We start from the raw sequence: 23,693 nt of genomic DNA on the forward strand, positions 1-23,693 counted from the left end.
CTGCATTGTCTGGACTCTTGTTTTGACTATTGTCATTGAAATGCAGAAATCTCATGATCATCTGATAACGCAGCTTTGGCATAGTTGATGAGTACAGAGGGGTGTGGTATATGGGATTTGTACTCCAGTACATACTGAGCTGCGATTGTTTTGTTAGCCCCATGTTGAAAGTTAGGCCTAGAAACACTTTTAACTCCGACAAGTTTGTTGGTGTCCATTTCCGGGCATAAGTGGACCTGGGGTGGGACGCAATGAATTGAGAGGCATACAAATCTGTCTGCTCGACAATAAATTGCAAAAAAATCGTCATTGACAAATTGCTGGAAAATTTGATTGGTGACATATTCCCTGTCATGTCAACCATTAAGCCACTGTTTGCAATGAAAGGAGGGATTTGGGGTGCTTGCATGTTTGGCGGTACCCACAGTGGGTGTGAAATGTCCAGTGGTACCTGCGGACTTTGCTGCTGGCTGCTAGCCCCTGGAGCACTAGTGCCATCTGAAATGACCATGGGTTCCTGAGGACTTTGCTGCTGGCTGCCTGCCCCTGGAGCACTAGTGCCTGTTGTGCTTCCTCCTCTGCGATCTGATGACGCCTGTGTCTCAGAGTCGTGCCACTGGGAATTGATGCAGTGACAACAGGATGCACAGTAGCAACTCTTGCCTGCTCTGATGGCCCTTCACCTTCATCAGAGCTGGAGTTGCTGTCTGACAGCGGGTCGGAATGTTCAACTGGCAGCCATTCTTCGAAGTAAGATTCTTTGTCGCTGCCGCCAATTTCCAGCAAGGCGCCGATCTCCTGTTCTGTGTATCCCCTGTTTGCCACTTTTTATAGATAGGGTACAGAACAAGATAAAGAGATAATAGATAGAAAGATTTTTTTTTTTTTTTTTTTATGAATGAAGATGAGGAAAAGAAATAAGTGCTGGGAATGGAAGTAGAAGAGAGGACGGTGATGTGAGGGGGAGAGAGATGAGATCAGATGATCAAATGACGATCAACTGATCAACAAGGGGTCAGCAAACTAAAACACTAGTGGGGGGGGGGGAGGGGGTTATACTAAAGCAGTAGGCCTGAACGATTTATCGATTTTGTATCGAAATCGCGATCACGGAAACGACGATTCCGTGATCGCCAAATCGGCGATTTTTGCCGATATCCTGTGCCCTCCCGCTGTGGTGTTGTACCATCTCCCGCTGTGCGCAACTTTGTGTAAAAATAGCTGCGACTCAGCAGCTCTCACTCCCCGCGGCAGATTAGTATCTTTACTTCCGCCTAGTGCCTCCTTCTCCTGCTACGTCATTAGCCCAGCGCAGGCTCTCGCTCTCTTTCCCTCTGGCAGCTCACAGGAGTCGTTTTCTTCGATGATTGTTTACAAGGCAATTTAGTTAAACCAGGCTAGTGTCTGGTCTGATTTTCCCCACCCCGTCCTTCAGTAGTTCGGTGGCTAGCAGAGGGAACAGAGAAGGAATTCCCTCCTCCCCCATTCCAGAAGTCGTCACTCGAAGTGCAGAGAGAGCGTGTGGATCTGCACAGCATGGGGGAGATTCAGCAGGCAAGACTGAAGTGCGTGACTCTGTGTGTGTGTCATTGAGTGTTGTGCATGTAAGTGTGTGCTGCAGGAGGAGTGCTTGAGAAGTGTGTTTGTGCATATTGGTGTGTATGTGTGCATGTAAGTGTGTGCTGCAGGAGAAGTGTGCGTTTGTGCATATTGGTGTGTATGTGTGCGAATAAGTGTGTGCTGCAGGTGAAGTGCTCGAAGTGTGATTGTGCATATTAGTGTGTGCTGCAGGATCTGTGTGTCAGTGAGTGCTGCGAGATGAAGAATTAAGTGTGTGCGTGTGTATCAGTAAGTGTATCAGCGCAAATCCCCCCCATGGCTTAACTTCACCCTACCTACCCCACACCTAACATTAACTGTCCCCACTACTGCTGTGACCTGACTCTTATTCTCCCCCCCCCCCCTCCACCAGTAATATGTGCCGCATGGAGAAAAATAGGACAGGTGAAATAACCCCCCATCCCCCCTCCGGTCCTTGTTGGCCCTTGACTTGGTCGCATTTTTTCAATTTTGGCCCCCTGTCTATTTGAGTTTGACACTCCTGGTCTAGCACACCATCAGCTGGGCGGACGGCAGACATATTAGGTGTGGTACTACTGTTCAATACCTTATTACCTTATTACGTATTACCTCTGGAGTAGGACAGTAAAAATTGTGTTAATATATATGAGGTTTAAACTATAACTACTCAATGATCGTAGCACCAGTTTTTCTCAGTTTTTTTTATACTGTCCCGGTCAGTCAAGAGTTTGGCCAGTTATGAAGCCTTTAGGGCTTAGGATTAATCACAGCTCCACCCCCAGCCTCCTTTGCACAGAGGCAGGGGCGTAGGGATCACCATAGCAACCAGAGCAATGCTATGGGGCCCAGATCCCTTAGCCACTACAGGGGGGCCCACCTGTCCTGCTGCCTATTTTATGCGTTTTGGTTTTTTTTTATCATAGGGCCCAGGGCCTGTCCAGGATTGCCAGAGTGACCTTCTCCACCGGGCCCCCCACCTTGCAGAGAGGCGGCAGGTGAAGTGGGACTATTTTTTCACCTGCCGCCTCTCTTCACATTCCCCCGACAGTTACTTTCTAGGCCGGAACACAGAAGTGTAGCGCTGATTGTAGCTCCGCCCCTCCTCCAAGTGCTGCCTGTGGCTCCACCCCTCCCATGTATAGCCCCGCCCCTCCCTCACATAGCCCCACCCCTCCTGCGTATCTGAGAGCGTAGCTCCTCCCCTTTTATGCCTGTCTGCCCGGTCAAAAGCATTGGAAGAGGAGCAGTGGACACACACCTGCGCATGGATGCCTGGCACTGCAGGGATGACAGGGCAGTTGGTAAGGAGTAGGGACAGCGTGTGGCAAGGTGTGACAGAACCTACCTACTTGAGGGATATTTGTGGAAGTGTGTGTTGCATTCATGCATTGTGTAACTTTGTGCATCTGAGTGTGTGTGTGTGTGTGTGTGTGTGTGTGTGTGTGTGTGTATTGTGTAACTTGTGCATGAGAGAGTGTGTGTGTAGTGTAACTCTTGTGCATGAGAGCGTGTGTGTGTGTGGTGGTGTATTGTGTAACTCTTGTGCATGAGAGAGTGTGTGTGTGTGGGGGGGGTATTGTGTGACTTCTGTGCATGAGAGAGGGAGAGAGAGAGTGTGTGTGTGTGTGTGTGTGTGTGTATATATTGTGTGACTTCTGTGCATGAGAGTTTGTATGTATATTTGTGTATATTGTGTGACTTTTGTGCATGAAAGTGTGTGTGTGTGTGTATTGTGTGGCTTCTGTGCATGAGATTTGTGTGTGTGTGTGTGTGTGTGTGCATATATATTTTTTTTTTGTGTGACTTCTGTGCATGAGAGCTTGTGTGTGTATATTTTGTGACTTCTGTGCATGAGTTTGTGTGTGTGTGTGTGTGTGTGTGTGTGTGTGTGTGTGTATTGTGTGACTTCTTTGCATGAGAGAGGGAGAGAGAGTGTGTGTGGTGTATTGTGACTTTTGTGCATGAGAGTTTGTGTGTGTATATTGTGTGACTCTTGTGGATGAGAGTTTGTGTGTGGTGTATTGTGTGTCTTCTGTGCATGAGAGTTTGTGTGTGTATCTGTGTATATTGTGTGACTTCTGTGCATGAGAGTTTGTTTGTGTGTGTGTATATTGTGTGGCTTCTGTGCATGAGAGTTTGTGTGTGTGTGTATTGTGTGACTTTTGTGCATGAAAGTGTGTGTATGTGTATTGTGTGGCTTCTGTGCATGAGGGGTGTGTGTGTGTGTGTGTGTGTGTGTGTGTGTGTGTGTGTGTGTGTGTGTGTGTGTGTATGTATGTATGTATGTATATATATATATATATATATATATATATATATATATATATATATATATATATATATATATATATATATATTTTGTGTGACTTCTGTGCATGAGAGTGTGTGTGTATATTGTGTGACTTCTGTGCATGAGAGAGGGAGAGAGAGTGTGTGTGGTGTATTGTGACTTTTGTGCATGAGAGTTTGTGTGTGTATATTGTGTGACTTTTGTGGATGAGAGTTTGTGTGTGGTGTATTGTGTGGCTTCTGTGCATGAGAGTTTTTTTGTGTGTGTGTATTGTGTGGCTTCTGTGCATGAGATTTGTGTGTGTGTGTGTGTGTGTGTGTGTGTGTGTGTGTGTGTGTATATATATATACTGTATATATTGTGTGACTTCTGTGCATGAGAGTTTGTGTGTATATTGTGTGACTTCTGTGCATGAGAGTTTGTGTGTGTGTGTGTGTGTATAGCGTGACTTCTGTGCATGAGAGTTTGTGTGTGTGTGTGGTATATTGTGTGGCTTGTGTGCATGAGTTTGTGTGTGTATTGTGTGGCTTCTGTGCAGGAGTTTGTGTGTATTGTGTGGCTTTTGTGCATGATAGTTTGTGTGTGTATATATTGTGTAACCTCTGAGCATGAGATTGTGTGTGTGTGTGTGCGCGCACGTATGTTAGTGGGGGGGGGGGGGATGTCTGGTGTAACTTACTCTGTGCATGAGTGTGTGTGTGTGTGTGTGTGTGTGTGGTTCACTTGTTGTGTAAGGAGGGGATCGATAGCTCTCTGATGGCATCTCATTCAGAGAGGGATAGATTTGCTAGCCATATCGGGTCAGAATCGACTCATGTATGGCTAGTTTAAAAGTATATATCTACTTTGTATGTGGAAGTGTATGAGATGTGGATCTACAGTGTGTGTGTGTGTTTGTGTGGCAGTGGTGTAGCTAGCAGCCCCTGCAGGTGTGCGTGTGATCTAACAAATGCTCACTCCCCCTTCAGGGCCCCTTAGGGCCCATTCACATCTGAGCAATTAGCGGGTTATTCCCGCTAATCGCAAAAGGGCTAGCGCTTTTTAAAATGCTAGTGCTATATTACCTTATGGCAGTAATCTCACTGCCACGAATCACTCACGCGAAACGGCAGTGCTAAGTGTTACCGCTTTGCGATTCATAGTGTGAATGGGCCCTAAGAAGTCGCCAGTGAGGGAGGGGCCCATGAAAAAAATTTGCTATGGGGCCCAGTCATTTCTAGCTACGCCCCTGCACAGAGGAGATCTGGATGAGGCACATTGAAGAAAATCGTGAATTGAATCGAAATCGCAATTTCTGACAGAAATCGTGCAATTCAATCTTTTCCCAAAATCGTTCAGGCCTATAAAGCAGTAAAAAAAGGGCCTAGGACAGCTAGACCAGATAGATTAGTACAACGTGATCAGTACGGTGTACTGAACACACAAGGGATAGTTAGGCTAGGTAGGGGTTAAAAACAGAATAAAATATAATTTATTTTAACACTTGTGGATCACACAGCTCTGCACACAAGCTGCTCTACCTCAGATCTCACACTGACGAGAGATCTGAGGTTTCAGCAGCTTTAGGTGGCAACAATGTAATGTTTACATTGTAATAGTGTGAATGAGAGCTGCCATTGGATATGGCAGCTGTCATTTACAGTAAAAACGATCTCATTGGTTCTGTTCACTTCTGTTCACATGCACCAATGAGACGATCGTGCGGACTCGCTTCCGCGCACGTGCGCGTGCAGCTCTGCTGAGACTACTGGACGTGAGTTTCACGTCAGTGAATGCAGGCAAGGACAGAGCCTGACATGAAACTCACGTCCAGGAATGTTAATTGGTTAAGTAAAACAGCCAATAACATTAATTGCTAATATCGCATTCATGATGAATACAGAAAAGTTCCAATCATCCGGAACTGAGGCATCCGGACGTCTCAACTAACTGACATGGCTGAGGGGGATAACGGGGCAGAAGTTTGGCAGTTTGCATAGCAGAAATAACTTACTGATTCTTCAAGCGCCGTCTTCTACGTATCCTACAACTCCCAACGGCTTTCCAGTGCCAATGCACAGCTCCTGGCATGTCACCTTACCTGATGTGGGTCAGGTGACACTTCAGGAGCTGTATACAGAGGATGTCGGAACGTTGCTTCTGCTGCACGGGGTGAGGGGTGTGGTTAGTTCTATTTTAGGCCAGTTGCTTATTGCAATGGCCAGCACACAAGGGTTGAAATGACACGTATTGTCAACCCAACCCGTGTTCTTCCTGGTCAACCACATGGTGACTTTGACTGTCAGTTTTTTTGAGTGTTGATTCACTGCAAGACTGAAAGCATCAATTATGGCTGAAAATGCTTTGACGATCAGTCGCTATTCCATTAGATACTGATTGGATATTAATAGACTCCTATTACAGCAAGCTTAATTTTGATAGGTTTCAGCAAAAATCTATAAAGCTTCAATCAAAACTACAAGCTCTGTAGTGCCCCTTACAGGGCAATGCTATGGGTCATCGATCCCCCACCACTCTGTCCTGCCCCCCCCCCCCCCACAGAGTTTTCAAACATGTCCAATCAGACCTTTGATTGATAAATAGAACAAAATTGATCGAAAGTCAATCGATTGGATATGTATTGGATATGGCAGATTCAGTCAACATGAACATAATCGATGTGCATATGGACAGCTTTAGATATTTTTTTGCCTAACTCGCGTGATAAAATTAAGGCTAATAAGTTCAGCAACAAGGACAGCAACAAAATGTGAAAATCACAAACAGAAGGTTTTTGAGCAGAGCAGATTGTCCAAACAATGGTGCCATCGTGGATGAAAAGTTAATTACAGATGTACCTGACTGGAACACTTCAATCCTACCTTGCTAGCGAGCAGCTTCTGTGTGGACAGGTCACAGACTAGTCAATCCAACCCCTGTCTGTGTCTGACAGCTAAGACAGTCTGACCTAAGTGGAGGGGAGGAGGAGGAGAAAGGAAGGAGAGAAACACTGTGCGTGCCTGTGTATGTAATTCCTTATCTCTGTAGTAGAGCATTAGTGAAGAGATCTTGTTTTTATGGACCATAAAGACGGGCAAAAACACTTTATGCGCCATTTGGCCCTTCATTGGGCCCCAATCAATTGCTTGGGTGGTAATCTGGCCCCAAACTCAACAGTAACCCAAAAAATGATTCCAAGCTAAATCCTAAGTAGGCTGCCAATGGTTTTGGGCTTTCTGTTTTGATCCAATAGAAGCAAATGTACAGTGGAAGGCCACCTGTTAACATTAACCTGATGGAGTGCTGATACCTGCAGCTAAGGTGTGCCATCCTATACTCATGGTGAGGGAGTCTACTTTACTATCCTGTGTGGGTATGGAATCACAAATCACCTGAGAAGTGACATGTGTACATCAGCAACACGTTATAGACATGCTCATATCAACAACAAAGTATATATGTAGCCCTTCTAAAAGTTCTACTATTGTTTTATATGGGAATTGAATGTTTGGATCAGATATCACTGTAAAGTGAAATTTTCAACATAAATATCTCCCGTACCTTGAAACAGTTTTTTCATGGCCCTGCCTAACATATAATTAAAACAAAAGCGTGCCAAGATCAAAAAAATGTTTGTTATTGTTTAGATGAACAAGCATTAAAAGCATTCAAATACAAACGTTTCTCCTTTGGGGCAAAGTAAGTCAGCATTAAACAAGTTCAATGATTGTTCAAGTTCAAAGTTGAATGATTTTTAAATGTTACCATTAGAAAGCCAAGTAGAAATTGGGGGGTGGGAGGGGGGAAATCTTTGTTCTTCCCTTACCTTATTTGTTATTGAGAGAACCTCGCCTTCTTTCACGGTCAACTCATTATTTCCAGGTTCAGCCACAAAGTCATACAAAACTTTAGCCTGTAAAGATAGCAGAACAGTACATGTAACGTGATGCCAACATTGCATTTCTTAAAGTTCTTTTATTGAAACATAGATATGCCAAACTCTGTTTATGATCCCGATTGCCCACAATTGTCTCAAAAGTATATATTGTTCATATATATATATACATTATTATTTTAGAAAAACAAACATTTTTGATTTCCAAAACAACTCTTATTTCTGCATTGTAACCAGTTCATGTTCCACAGTTTTTACCCCTTAAAGGGACACTTAAGCCAGGAATAAAAAAAAAAAAAATCAGTTTTACTTGCCTGGGGCTTCTACCAGCCCCCTGCAGCTGTCCCATGCCCTTGCAGTCACTCACAAAGCCTCCGGTCCCCTGCTGCCAGCCATTTTTTTTTTCGCTGACAGGCCCTGACAGGGAAGCGGTGGGATTTCTGCGCCTGCACAGGCCTGGCCACACGTATCCTTCATGCTCCCACTCTCAATAGCGTCCTGCACAGGTGCAGGACGCTATTGGGGACGGGAACGCGAAGAAAAATACGCATGGACCGGCCTATCGGGCCGGTCTGCGAAAACTAGCTGGTGGCGGGGGAACGGAGGCTCTGTGAGTGATTGCAAGGGTACCGGACGGCTGGAGGGGGCTAGTAGAAACCACAGGAACGTAAAACTGATTTTGTATTCTTGGCTTAGTGTCCTTATAAAGCAGAAATGAAGATTTACTAAAAATAAAGTGTTTCACTTACTTGGGGCTTCTGCCAGCCCCCTGCAGCCATCCTATCCTGTGCGGGTCTTCAATAATCCTTTGTTCTCCCGCTGCGGTGCAGTTTTGTTACCGCGGTGCAATAGCGTCCTACAGGTTGGGAACGTGAAGAAGGATACACGTGGCCAGGGCTGCTAAGGCGTAGTTGCCGTCGACTTACAAGGACGGAGGATCGTTGAGGACCGGTGCGGGACAGGACGGCTGCAGGTGGAGAAGCCCCAGGTAAATGGAACATTTTTTTTAGTGAAGCTTCAGTTCTATACTGAAGGGGCAGGTGTACTTCTATAATTTGTACTACTATAAATGTTCAATAAAAATGTTGAAACCAAAATAATAATAATAATAATAATAATAGGTGGAAACTGAGAAGCTGCATTTTATAATTCCTTAGGGGGAAAAAAATCACCCAGAGAAACTCTAGTTTCTCCTGAAAAAAAACATTACTGAGTAACAGAGCAGTGCAGGGCAAAACGGTGGACAGAGTCCTCATCTGGAGGTCATTATCTATACAAATATGTACTTGCTAAAACATCAAAATTGCTCTAGTCCATAAGGAGAAAACAGGTCTAGGTGCAAAGAAGTTAAACTAGAACATATAAACAATGGTCATACATAGAGGTGAACGGAAGAAACAGCAATTTACACTACATTCTATGTGACAGGCTGACTGACATAAAAAGGCTAATTCAACAGTATGCAAACTGCCATGTCAGAAGTTGTAACAGACTTTGGCTTGGTTTACACGGGGCTTATGCAGGCACCGTCCTCATCATTTACTGCCAGCATAAACCAATGCTATACTGAAATGAATGGGGAGTGTTCAATCACGGTCAATCAAATTTTATGAGATGCTGCATCTGCTGGCACCAGGGGTTGAATTCGCTGGCTTTGCACCCCCCACAGGGCTCAAAATGCAGCAATCTGATGGAGCGATGGGACTGGTGCCAAACGCTCTTCTGCTTGGTTGCCTGCGTCAACTGGCCCTTCATCTTCCTTGGAGCAAAGATCTCTGCAGATGGTGAAGACAGCCATGAGATGAAGAGACACTTGTTGCTTGGGAGGACAGCTATGGCTAATTTGACAGGTCGTCTTGTTCCTGCACAGTGTGGTCACGCATGGAAACGCGGCTGTGCAAACCTATTCAACAAGCTTTTGTTGAATAGGGCTGGATCCCAGGCTGGAACTTTGGGTGCGAGGACAATGGGGGAAGCCAGAGACTTTCCTCTACTGAGGTATCTTTTTTTTTATATTTTTGCCTTCTGGTACAATTAAAAGCAAAGCTGAAGTTTCCTTTTTTATCTTTTTCTTTTTGTTAATTAAAAAATTGACCCAGTTTTTCGATGCATTTGGAAGCCCTTACTCCTGTGGCTTACGTTATCACTCTAGTGGCTTGATAGCAGAGCTTTAAAGAGTAACTGTCGGGCATAAAATAAAAAATCAATAATTAATCTGGTAAACAAGTAATAAGGAGGCTAACCAGGCAATCCAAAAGTTAAAATCACTGTTACTTTTCCTGTTGATAAATGATAATGCCCCAGTTTACCGGACTCTGATTTGGTACACACAAAATTTGGTACACAAATAGGAAGTTGCAGGGCATGCTGGGTTGTCTTTTTTTGCTTTTGTACTTCTCCTCAGACTTAACTAATGCAGCCTGATTGGCCGAAGCCTCTTTTCCTTCCGTTTTCCCCTCCCACACCTCTGTTCCTCGTTGATTGGCCAATATTTCTCATGCTGAGACAATGCACTTTCTATAGTGAAGGGTGGGCAAATCAGGCAGAGGAGACTAAGGGAGGAAATAACATCATAATTGGCTTAAAAATAGCCACACTTAAAATGGGAAATACTAAGAAGGATTTTCTCTTTTTTTACTGTAGAAAAATCACTAAAAGCAAAATGTGGACAGTGCAATACATATGCTATGTAAGAGAGCAAGTATTTATCTACTTATATATGTGTTTTTTCTGAGATAGTATGGCTATTTATGGCTATAGCTCTTTAATTAAATGCAGAAGTACTTGACGTTGTGAAAGAGTTCCTTAAAATTACACACACATGTAAGCTCATAATCTGTGCATGCCCCGTAAAAGGAACCACTTGTGCATAAAGAAATAAGGCATGCATGACTGATTCTTTTTACTGGACATGTGCAGCATGCCCAGTACGAAAGTTCTTGTCTGCGGCCACTAACATTCCCAGAAGAGTGCATTCAGCTGCCAGACAATCAAATAAGGAAAAACCCAGGAAGCAGCGAGGGCTGTATCAAACTGAAAATCACAGAAAATGTATAATCTCTAGTAAGAGACCTGAAACGTTTTCTCCTGATGCTAGCAATATATGGAACAGAAATTCAATAAGATGTAAGTAGTTCTGGGTTCATACACAATTTGCAAATTTTTATTACAAATGTATGCAGCTTGAAAATGCACCAGTTGCAAGGTCACATTTGATTGCTCCATTTTAAAGCTGCATACATTTTCATCCCTACTCAAGACGCACGATCATTACATACTTTTCACTGCTCCACCCCTCTCTGCTATCTTAAAGTGACACTTAAGTGAAAAAAACGTATGATACAATGAATTGTATGTGTAGTATGGATAATTAATAGAACATTAGAAGCAAAGAAAAGAGTCTCTTATTTTTATTTTCAGTTACATCATTTTTTTTTCTTTATAACATTGCATCATTCTCTCATATTTGCAATTATAAACCATACACTGTATTTTAAACTATGAAACAGAGCAGAGCTAATGATCCTTTGAATTCCCCTGACCCCTTTAGTAAAAGCTTATCTGAAGCTACCTCTCACCGATTATTTGATGTATAAGTGCTTCAGAAAATAGTACTGTCTCTAACCCAAGTCAGGTCAGAGAGCTCAGAGAAGCTCTTTTGCATAGATAACATCTGAAGTTTCTTAAAGTGTACCTGTCAAGCATAAAATAAAAAAATAATAATAATAAGGAGGCTAACCTGGCAATCCAAAAGTTAAAATCACTATAACTTTTCTTGTTGATAAATGATCATTCCCCAGTTTACCTGACTCTTGTTTGGTACACAAAGAGGAAGTTGCAGGGCATGCTGGGTTGTCCTTTTTTGCTTCTCTACTTTACTTTCCCTCAGACTTAACTAATGCAGCCTGATTGGCTGAAGCCTCTTGCCCTCCTGTTTTGTCCTTCCCACATCTCTGTTCCTCTCTGATTGGCCAATATTTCTCATGCTGAGACAATGCACTTTCTATAGTGAAGGGCGGGCAAATCAGGCAGAGGAGGGTAAAACAATACGAGTTGACTGGTAGCCCTGCTGATCTATTTGGCTGCAGTAGTGTCTGAATAACACCAGAAACAAGCATGTGGCTAATCTTGTCAGATCTGACAATCTCAGAAACACCTTATCTTGCTGCATGCTTGTTCAGGGTCTATGGCTAAAAGTATTAGAGGCAGGATAGCCAGGCAACTAGTATTGCTTAAAAGGAAATAAATATAGCAGCCTCCATGGCCTTCTTGTTACAGTTGTCCTTTAAGACTCCAAAAATAAATGTGGCACAGAACCCTTTTCACTGTAAACCTCCCACACCCTCCCCAAACATCACTCATTCTTACACCTCCATCGCCCACTCATTTGCTTACAGCAACCCGTGCCTGCTTCTGGTGCTGCTTCTTACACCACCTGACCCTTAACCTGTACAACGACGACGAAACATTTGTAAAGCGATTTTCTCCTGTAGGCCCCAAAGCTCATAGTATCCCTACCTCCCTCCGTTACCTGTGCTTGACATTAACTTTGACCCCTCATTAATTATTATCCCCACTTATAGCCATTAACCCTCTTATTTCACTTAAACACCTAAATTATGTCTGAAATAAACCCATTGCCACTAATAAACAGGGCTTTGGAGTTGGAGCAATTTTCGGGTTCCTGGAGTCAGAGGTTTCATAATCTGAGGAAACAGAGTCAGAGTTGGATGATTTTCGTACTAACTCCCCAGCTCTCGTAGAGCTGTGGAGTCAGATTCAAGTAGTAAGAGCAATTTTTGGGTACCTGGAATCGGAGTTGGTGGTTTCATTAACTGAGGAGTCGGAGTTGCATTATTTTTGTACTGACTCCACAGCCCTGCTTATATAAACTCTGCAATTTCTTGAGCTGACATATTTGGAACTGCTTTTGAACAGAGATGTTACTTATTGATATGAAAAACGTGTTGTACATGTGGCATTATCTCCAAGTGAATATCTATTGAAGTACCATTATTATTACATGGATTGTACAGCTCCAAAGAATATGTTGGTGCTTTATAAGAGTAAGAACAAAACATGGAGTACAAAAATATACAGACATAAGAATACACAAAATATAGACACTAGTATATAATACAGAAATGACAGACCTAGTAATTAAAGTGACAATTGTAACATGATGAACTAAATATATAATACATTCCAAGAGATATGTAATCAGAAATGACCTCAAATACATAAAGTGATAAATGCTGCAAATATCATAAGTCACCAACCTGGTAGGCATATGTTTACAATATACGCAGCATCCTTTCGCCAGTAACAATGCAACAATAGATGTAGACCAGTAGGGGTTATAAGAAATACAGCATTTAAATTGAAACCAAATGCTTGAATCTACGGTAGCAGACTATTGAGTAAGAGGCTAAAATGATTGGCTGTATGCTTGCTGAGCAAAATCTGTATTTCTCAAGCAGAGAAAACAGTTTCCAGAATATTGCATAACTGCAGCTGTACGTTGCTGTACAAAAAAGGTGGAACACAGAACACATGAAGGAATGTCACAATATGAAAATTAATCGAGAGAATCTTTGTTATTAGCTTGCAAAACCACCCTATCAAGATATAAATCTCGTCAGATTGCTAGTTGTACTAACCCAATGTAGATGTTGTGCAATCTAATTGGTTGTGTAGAGTGTCTTCATGTCCACTTGCTCTATTATTAAGGCAGGGAACATACATGTCTTTCAGTTTTCTGCACGCGTTTTTCGACGTACTTTTTCTGCACACCAAGTGTGTTTCTATGCATGAAAATGTGCATGTTTTTTTTCACAGCAGCTGATGTAATTGATAGAGAAAACTGACAAAATGTACAGAGTCATCATGCAGAATGTCAGTTTTTTTTCTGCGCGCGAAAAACACATTGAGTGTGAACTAGCCCATTGATTAACAGGAGTTCTCAGTTTTTCTGTGCAGAAAACAGTACGAAAACAGTCACGTGTGTTCCCTGCTTAACTACTTGAGGACCACAGTCTTTCTACCCCTTAAGGACCAGAGCCTTTTTCTCCATTCAGACCACTGCAGCTTTCACGGTTTATTGCTCGGTCATACAACCTACCACCTAAATGAATTTTACCTCCTTTTCTTGTCACTAATAAAGCTTTCTTTCGGTGCTATTTGATTGCTGCTGCAAGTTTTACTTTTTATTATATTCATCAAAAAAGACATGAATTTTGACAAAAAAATTACTTTTTTAACTTTCTGTGCTGACATTTTTCAAATAAAGTAAAATTTCCTATACATTTGAGCACGAAAGTTATTCTGCTACATGTCTTTGATAAAAAAAAAACAACATTCAGTGTATATTTATTGGATTGGGTAAACGTTATAGCATTTACAAACTATGGTGCCAAAAGTGAATTTTCCCATTTTCAAGCATCTCTGACTTTTCTGCCCACCTGTCATGTTTCATGAGGGGCTAAAATTCCAGGATAGTATAAATACCCCCCAAATGACCCCATTTTGGAAAGAAGACATCCCAAAGTATTCACTGAGAGGCATGGTGAGTTCATAGAAGATTTTATTTTTTGTCACAAGTTAGCGGAAAATGACACTTTGTGACAAAAAAAAAAAAGAAAAAGAAAAGTTTCCATTTCTTCTAACTTGCGACAAAAAAAAATGAAATCTGCCACGGACTCACTATGCTCCTCTCTGAATATCTTGAAGGGTCTACTTTCCAAAATGGGGTCATTTGTGGGGTGTGTTTACTGTCCTTGCATTTTGGGGGGTGCTAAATTGTAAGCACCCCTGTAAAGCCTAAAGGTGCTCATTGGACTTTGGGCCCCTTAGCGCAGTTAGGCTGCAAAAAAGTGCCACACATGTGGTACTGCCGTACTCAGGAGAAGTAGTATAATTTTTTTGGGGGTGTATTTTTACACATACCTATGCTGGGAGAAATATCTCTGTAAATGACAATTGTTTGATTTTTTTTTTTACACACAATTGTCCATTTACAGAGATATTTCTCCCACTCAGCATGGGTATGTGTAAAAATACACCCCAAAACACATTATACTACTTCTCCTGAGTACGGCGATACCACATGTGTGGCACTTTTTTGCACCCTAACTGCGCTAAGGGGCCCAAAGTCCAATGAGTACCTTTAGGATTTCACAGGTCATTTTTGTTTCAAGACTACTCCTCACGGTTTAGGGCCCCTAAAATGCCAGGGCAGTATAGGAACCCCACTAATGACCCCATTTTAGAAAGAAGACACCCCAAGGTATTCCGTTAGGAGTATGGTGAGTTCATAGAAGATTTTATTTTTTGTCACAAGTTAGCGGAAATTGATTTTAATTGTTTTTCTTCACAAAGTGTCATATTCCGCTAACTTGTGACAAAAAATAAAATCTTCTATGAACTCACCATACTCCTAACGGAATACATACCTTTGGGTGTCTCCTTTCTAGAATGGGGTCATTTGTGGGGTTCCTATACTGCCCTGGCATTTTAGGGACCCTAAACCGTGAGGAGTAGTCTTGAAACCAAATGTCGCAAAATGACCTGTGAAATCCTAAAGGTACTCATTGGACTTTGGGCCCCTTAGCGCACTTAGGGCCTTTTTCCACTAGCCTGCGATTTGCGATTTGCTTCTGATCGCAAATCGCAAGGTACATTAAACTAATGGAAACTGCAGCAGCAATTTCCATTAGTGCGATCCGATTGCGATGCGATTTTGGTCAAAGCGCAATCGTCATCCTGCCGCGTTTTGTATGCGATTGAGCTGGACTATAATGAGTATAGTAGCTCAATCGCAATCGCAATCGCATGGTGGATTGAAACGCGATTGCGATCGCGATTGGAATCGGGATCGCAATCGCGATCGCGTTTCATAGTGGAAAAGGGCCCTAAGGGTGTAAAAAAGTGCCACACATGTGGTACTGCCGTACTCAGGAGAAGTAGTACAATGTGTTTTGTGGTGTATTTTTACACATACCCATGCTGGGTGGTAGAAATATCTCTGTACATGACAATTGTTTGATTTTATTTTACACACAATTGTCCATTTACAGAGAGATTTCTCCCACCCAGCATGGGTATGTGTAAAAATACACCCCAAAACACATTATACTACTTCTCCTGAGTACGGCGATACCACGTGTGACACTTTTTGCAGCCTAGGTGCGCTAAGGGGCCCAACGTCCTATTCACAGGTCATTTTGAGGCATTTGTTTTCTAGACTACTCCTCACGGTTTAGGGCCCCTAAAATGCCAGGGTAGTATAGGAACCCCACAAGTGACCCCATTTTAGAAAGAAGACACCCCAAGGTATTCCATTAGGTGTATGGTGAGTTCATAGAAGATTTTATTTTTTGTCACAAGTTAGTGAAAAATGACACTTTGTGAAAAAAAAACAATAAAAATCAATTTCCGCTAACTTTTGACACAAAATAAAATCTTCTATGAACTCGTCATACACCTAACAGAATACCTTGGGGTGTCTTTTTTCTAAAATGGGGTCACTTGTGGGGTTCCTATACCGCCCTGGCATTTTACGGGCCCAAAACCGTGAGTAGTCTGGAAACCAAATGTCTCAAAATGACTGTTCAGGGGTATAAGCATCTGCAAATTTTGATGACAGGTGGTCTATGAGGGGGCGAATTTTGTGGAACCGGTCATAAGCAGGGTAGCCTTTTAGATGACAGGTTGTATTAGGCCTGATCTGATGGATAGGAGTGCTAGGGGGTGACAGGAGGTGATTGATGGGTGTCTCAGGGGGTGATTAGAGGGGAAAATAGATGCACTCAATGCACTGGGGAGGTGATCGGAAGGGGGTCTGAGGGGGATCTGAGGGTTTGACCGAGTGATCAGGAGCCCACACGGGGCAAATTAGGGCCTGATCTGATGGGTAGGTGTGCTAGGGGGTGACAGGTGGTGACAGGAGGTGATTGATGGGTGTCTCAAGGTGTGATTAGTGGGGGGAATAGATGCAAGTAATGCACTGGCGAGGTGATCAGGGCTGGGGTCTGAGGGTGTGGGCGGGTGATTGGGTGCCCTAGGGGCACATAGGGGTCTAATCTGATGGGTAGCAGTGACAGGGGGTGATTGATGGGTAATTAGTGGGTGTTTAGAGGAGAGAACAGATGCAATGCACTTGGGAGGTGATCTGACTGCTGGTCTGCAGGCGATCGGATGGTGTGGGTGGGTGATCAGATTGCCCGCAAGGGGCAGGTTAGGGACTGATTGATGGGTGGCAGTGACAGGGGGTGATTGATGAGTGGCAGTGACAGGGGCTGATTGATGGGTGGCAGTGACAGGGGCTGATTGATGGATGATAAGTGATTGGCAGGTGATCAGTGGGTTATTACAGGGAAGAACAGATGTAATTAATGCACTGGTGAATTGATAAGGGGGGGGTCAGAGGGCAATCTGAGCGTGTGGGCGGGTGATTGGGTGCCCGCAAGGGGCAGATTAGGGTCTGATCTGATAGGTAACAGTGACAGGTGGTGATAGGGGGTGATTGATGGGTGATTGATGGGTAATTAGTGGGTGTTTAGAGAAGATAACAGATGTAAACAATACATTTGGGAGGTAATCTGACGGTGGGTTTGCGGGCGATCTAATGGTGTGGGTGGGTGATCAGATTGCCCGCAAGGGGCAGGTTAGGGGCTGATTGATGGGTGGCAGTGACAGGGGGTGACAGGGCGTGATTGATGGGTGATAGGTGATTGACAGGTGATTAGTGGGTTATTACAGGGAAGAACAGATGTAATTAATGCACTGGTGAATTGATAAGGGGGGTCAGAAGGCAATCTGAGCGTGTGGGCGGGTGATTGGGTGCCCGCAAGGGGCAGATTAGAGTCTGATCTGATAGGTAACAGTGACAGGTGGTGATAGGGGGTGATTGATGGGTAATTAGTGGATGTTTAGGGTAGAGAACAGATGTAAACACTGCACCTGGGAGGTGATTTGATGTTGGATCTGCGGGCGATCTATTGGTGTGGGTGGGTGATCAGATTGCCCGCAAGGGGCAGGTTAGGGGCGGATTGTTGGATGACAGTGACAGGGGGTGATTGACAGGTGATCAGGGGGGATAGATGCATACAGTACACGGGGGGGGGGGGGGTGATCAGGAGGGAGCAGGGGGCAGTTTAGGGACTAAAAAAAAAAATAATAGCGTTGACAGATAGTGACAGGGAGTGATTGATGGGTTATTAGGGGGGTGATTTGGTGCAAACAGTGGTCTGGGGGGTGGGCAGGGGGGGGGTCTGAGGGGTGCTGTGGGCGATCAGGGGGCGGAGGGGGCAGATCAGTGTGTTTGGGTGCAGACTAGGGTGGCTGCAGCCTGCCCTGGTGGTCCCTCGGACACTGGGACCACCAGGGCAGGAGGCAGCTTGTATAATACACTTTGTATACATTACAAAGTGTATTATACACTTTGTAGCGGCGATCGCGGGGTTAACATCCCGCCTGCGCTTCCGTATGGCCGGCGGGATGTTGCGGCGGGTGGGCGGAGCCAGTTGCTGGGGGAAGCGTGCGTCATCAATGACGCGATCGCTCCCCCGGCATGCGAAAAGGACACAACGCCCTTGGGCGTATTGCGGTCCTTTAGGGATCCACTTTGCCGCCGCCCATCGGCTGTGGGCGGTCGGCAAGTGGTTAAAGGACAACAACTATCAAAGTTAACAAAAATTCTAAATGCCACATATATTTCCAGTAATTACTAGCAAATAGCAATACAAAGGCTTTTCTTCATCTTTTTATTTTTTGTGTGAAGAAAAAAAATTACATTTACAGAGAACAGTGTTCACTGTGGGCATTACTATGGAGGACTGTGTCCAACACATCCAGCATACAGAAACAATCTTCACTGGTTGTAATCCTGTGAGTAAAATGAAACGTTTTCAGAATGATAGAACGTAAAATATAGCTTCAAATAGTGTGTAAATAACTATTTATCTGTTCCTGTGTCTCTGTCTGCTCACACAATCTAAAGTAAACAGTTTACAGCCAGGAAGAGCTCATTCCGAATGGGGGGGAGGGGGGGGAACATGCAAGTACAGGAAAAAGTAAAGGCCCTTCTCTTCAGATCATTCAGAAAGCTGTGCGTGTGTGCGTGTGTGAGAGGACAAGGCAGAAATATACAGTAAATCATTCCTCTGTGAATAAAGATAGAGAAGTGGAACCTATCTACATGGTACAGCTATAGCCCTGTCGCTGACACAAGCTGGTACAAATGCTGATAAAGCATTTTTTTCCCCTCACAGGCTGTGATCAAAGACTTCTGAAAAGCTTTCTATTCTGTGCATTTTACACTTTAAACTAAATCCCAAATAAGAATTTTATTTTAACCCCGATTCAAAATGGCTTCTTGTCCAGTGCTGTGCCATCCTGTTGACAGATTCTGGCCTCAGCATGATGAAAAAAAATAATAATGAGAATAGGCATAAGAGTCTAACAGACTCCACATCTATACATACTACAGTTGTATAGAAAAAGGCCACAGTACCAGATAATGCATAAGGGAGGCAAGTATACTGGCGAGAAAACAGGCAAGATGCAGTCAGGTTCATATAAAGTGTGTCTCAACTCCAACACACACCTTTATTACGAATTACAACACCCATGATAATTATATCCTGTACATGTTTTTTTTTTATTTTTAATCCCATAGTGCAACCTGCATATGAATTCCCTGAAACAGAATAATTAAATAACTCAGTTGCCTTTTCTTACCCTGAAAACCTTATTTTTTTTCCTTATTATTAACTATTGTTTACATTAGTAGAAACGTACTTCAACTGTTTTCTTAGAAGTGCAATATAAAATCACATACATATAAATTGTCCTGTTCAAACTATTTGTTGTTTATCAAACAATTTCTTACAGGTTTTTTTTCTATTTGTTCAAAGCACAATGTAATGCTGTCTACGATGCAAAAAAGGGAACTGATCTGCACCTAATGCTGGGTACACACACTGAGATTTTCTGTCCGATTTACTGTCAGATCGATTTTTTTTCAACATGTCCGATTTGCTTTCCCATCGATTTCTGAGCATTTTCTGATCGATTTCCGCTAACTCTAATAGGCAATCGATCAGAAAATGCTCGGAAAATAAATCGGACATGTTGGAAATAATCGATCTGACAGTAAATCGGACAGAAAATCTCATAGTGTGTACGCAGTATTAAAGCTGCAGTGTAAAAAAGCCTCTAACACATTTGTACCAAGTAAAGCTCCAGAAATACTGTATATAACAAAAATGAATTTTACTAACACAATTAGACAAAACATGCATAAAACCACTTCAGGGTAGGTGTACACAACATAACATAAAAGGTCGCGTTTTATGTCATGTGCGGGGGGGGATGCGTTTTTCAAGCGTTTTTGCGTGTGCTTTAATGCGTTTTGCATGTACAAAATGTATATGCGTTTAGTATGCTTTTTTCATGCGTTTTCCAATTGTGTTTTATGCAAACAACTAGCAAGAAAACAGGAAGCGGAACTACATCACAAAACAATAACAAAAACTGCATACAAAAACGCATACCATTACTTTTCCATTGACTTTCATTATGTGCGTTTTTGATGCGTTTTTGCATAGTATGCAACAAAACCAGCGTTTTTACCTATGCTATTGCATTCATTGTGGACTTAGCACCTAAATGCTAGCATTTTGGCTCTAAGAAAATAATGTTTTGCACACTGTCAGCACCTTACAGTTTGTATTTTTGCACAGCATTTGTGTTTTGCTTTTTGTTCTTGAATGAAAACCATTTATAGCATTGTTATAGTCAGCCCCGTGTCTAGGGGTGATGGAGGAGGGAGCAGCAGTACACTGGCACTCCGCCTCCGGGAGGGGGGCCCCGACTCCTCCCTCCCTCACATCGGGGCCCCCCTCCGTGCTCCCTCCTTCATTGTAGCAATGCATGGCAGCGGGAGAGATATAGTAAAGAATCACCTTTCGGGCTCCATGTGAAGATCACTGCCTGATTAGCAAGAAGTAGAGGCGGCAGTAATCTTTGCATGGAGCCCGGAAGGTGAGTCTTTACTACACCACTCCCGCTGTCATGGAGGGGGGCCTGAGGTTAGAGTGGGAGGAGTCAGCCCCCCTCCCAGTGGCAGAGTCTCAGTGTGCCACTGCTCCTTCCTCCAGCAGGGAGCACCTATACCTGGCTAAGCTATACGGTGGCACCTATAGCTGGCTAAGCTATACTGGGGCACCTATACTTGGCTAAGCTATACTGGGGCACCTATACCTGGCTAGCCTATACATTGCTAAGCTATACTGGGGAACCTATACCTGGCTAAGCTATACTGGGGGCTCCTATATCTGGCTAAGCTATACTGGGGCATCTATACCTGGCTAAGCTATACTGGGGGCCCCTATATCTGTCTAAACTATACTGGGGTCACCTATACCTGGCTAACCTATACTGATACTAATTTAAATTTATTTTTTTGCAGCTTCTAGGATGCGGTTGACAGGTGAGTGGTTAGGGAGGGGACCGTGTGGGAGATGTGCCTACACGGGGCGTCCCTGTAAACGACGCAATTCACGATTGCGTCCAACCGAAGCCTCCCACCTGAATGCTAATCTATGTAATTCCTGCTAGGTATGGTACAGCAGGCAAAGGGTGTATGACAGTGCACCTGATTGGCTGACTAGCGTCTGCTGGCCAGATAGAGGCAGGATATTGCTCTGACTGGAAGTTAGCAATTGTGTTTGTTGCAGTTGGCATTCAGTTTAGAGGTGGTGGGGTGAGTTCCCTGGAGGTGAGAGGTCCAGGGCTTGCCCGCACTTCCCTCTAGTTGTCGCATGGTGGTTTGGGGGCCCCAGTGAGTGAGAGAGACCTGGGGCCCCTGGGCTGTCATGTGGACCAGTGTTTGTGATTTTAAATTTATTTTTTTGCAGCTTCTAGGATGCGGTTGACAGGTGAGTGGTTAGGGAGGGGACCGTGTGGGAGATGTGCCTACACGGGGCGTCCCTGTAAACGACGCAATTCACGATTGCGTCCAACCGAAGCCTCCCACCTGAATGCTAATCTATGTAATTCCTGCTAGGTATGGTACAGCAGGCAAAGGGTGTATGACAGTGCACCTGATTGGCTGACTAGCGTCTGCTGGCCAGATAGAGGCAGGATATTGCTCTGCCTGGAAGTTAGCAATTGTGTTTGTAACCTATACTGGGGGCAGTTATACTTGACTACCTATACTGGAGACACCTATGCCTGGCTACCCATACTGGGGGTGGGGGGACACAATTTCAACAACTTCACCCTGGGAGAAATTTAGCCTAGCAACTGCACTGATTATAGTAGGAATGTCTCACACTTATCTGAGGTTATTATTGAGAAAATGAACATTTGATTTATAACAATTTTCAACAGGGCTGTGAGTGTTATGTCCAGAGTCCTGATCTTATCCATTATGGCCAGCTATGAAGAATACTATAGTCTTTCATATTTGGATGGCTTTCTAAGCACCCGACTAGTCTGCCGTGGTCCATTGTACAGATATGAGCTACCCCTATTTAACCACTTTCTTTCCTAACTACAGTATATTTACGTTGTTGCAAGTGGCTCCTAAAAGCCACACGATGTGCATATAAGTTGCCCCCTTTAAATGAGCATGTGTCTGAGTTCATCAACCCCCCTTGGTCTAACTATGCTAATGAGGGATCCCCTCCCAAGGGTCCGATCCCCCCACCCCTTGCCTGATCACCTGTAATCTCCTCCTCCATGCTGCGATTGGGCAGCATGGAGGATTACAAAGTACACCTCTCACCTAATCTTGTTCTTGTGGTGGCGATCAGGCTCCCCTCCATTCATTACCACTGACAACCTCTATGTGCAGAATGGATGGGGTCCCAGCTTGATGATGTCATCAAGCCGGGACCTGATCCATTCAGCAGAATGAGGCTGACCGCGGTGCTGAATGGAGGGGAGCCCGATCGCCACCGCAAGAACAATATTACTTTACTTTAATTAACTTATTAGAATTATCTTACTTTGCAATGCTTCCCTGCGCTCATCTCTGCAGTGAAGGGGAGGGGGGAATTATAAAAATGTGAACACCTAGCAATCTATGAGGGGGGGAGGTAAGAAGCACTCACACTGGCTACCCATGATGGGGAGGGCAGATAAACGGACGCACACCTGGCTATCCCCTTTAAATAAAGAGGAACATTTAGCAAACTTTAAGGTGTGTGTGTGTGTGGAGGGGGGGGGGGGATAAAGAGGCACATCTGGCTAAAAATGCACCTTTATTTCCAAATAAATTTATTGTCGCCACACATTGTACTAGGATTGTACTTTAAATGTTGTAATAACAAGGACAAATAAAATGTGTGGGTTTAATTTACAGTAGCACTTTTTATTTTCAAGCTATAATGGCTGAAAACTGAGACGTAATGTCTTTTTTTCATTTTTGTACCCCTTATTCCCTTAAAAATGCATACAAAATATTATAATTCTTAGTACCACCCAAAGAAAGCTTAATTGGTGGCAAAAAAAACAAGGTATAGATCATTTATGTGCGATAGGCAGTGATAAAGGTATTGGCTAATGAATGGAAGGAGTGTGAAATGTAGAAAACTGCGCTGGTTTTTAAGGGGGAAAAACACAGGGTAGGGAAGTGGTTAATGAACACCACTTTCAGCCAAAATCATGACTAGACTGTATATAGATTTGCAAATAACCACACTTTGAAACTCCTGAGGTTGGCCCAAACATAAACATGAAAACAAATTCACTTGTAAAATTTGAGAACCATTATTTGTCATTCTTGACTCACAACAGTTATATAGTTACCTACAGAAACACAGATAGGCTGGAAAGAAAAAAAAAAAGTCTATGGAATTAAAAAAAAAAAAACACTTTCACCCACAAAAACCATAGAGGATCCTCCCAGAAGGCGGCAATAAAAACAAACAAACAAAACCT

At 43.5% G+C, this 23,693-nt stretch overlaps 1 protein-coding gene across 2 annotated transcripts in view; it reads right to left on the reverse strand.

The window, feature by feature from the left end:
* Window positions 1-23,693, reverse strand: part of SNX9 (sorting nexin 9) — a 240,724-nt gene that overhangs the window by 183,409 nt on the left and 33,622 nt on the right. The window contains exons 1-2 of one of the 2 annotated variants that reach the window (XM_068231861.1): window positions 8,495-8,679; window positions 7,677-7,763 (exon numbers count right to left, since the gene is read on the reverse strand). In XM_068231861.1, the coding sequence (XP_068087962.1) occupies window positions 7,677-7,763; window positions 8,495-8,524 (117 nt within the window). In that variant the 5' untranslated portion in view covers window positions 8,525-8,679. Of the gene's footprint in view, window positions 1-7,676; window positions 7,764-8,494; window positions 8,680-23,693 lie in introns of those variants that run through there. The other variant, XM_068231862.1, reaches the window with a different exon arrangement.

This window comes from Hyperolius riggenbachi, chromosome 4 (assembly GCF_040937935.1).
Source record: "Hyperolius riggenbachi isolate aHypRig1 chromosome 4, aHypRig1.pri, whole genome shotgun sequence".
In the NCBI taxonomy this organism is placed as follows: domain Eukaryota; kingdom Metazoa; phylum Chordata; class Amphibia; order Anura; family Hyperoliidae; genus Hyperolius; species Hyperolius riggenbachi.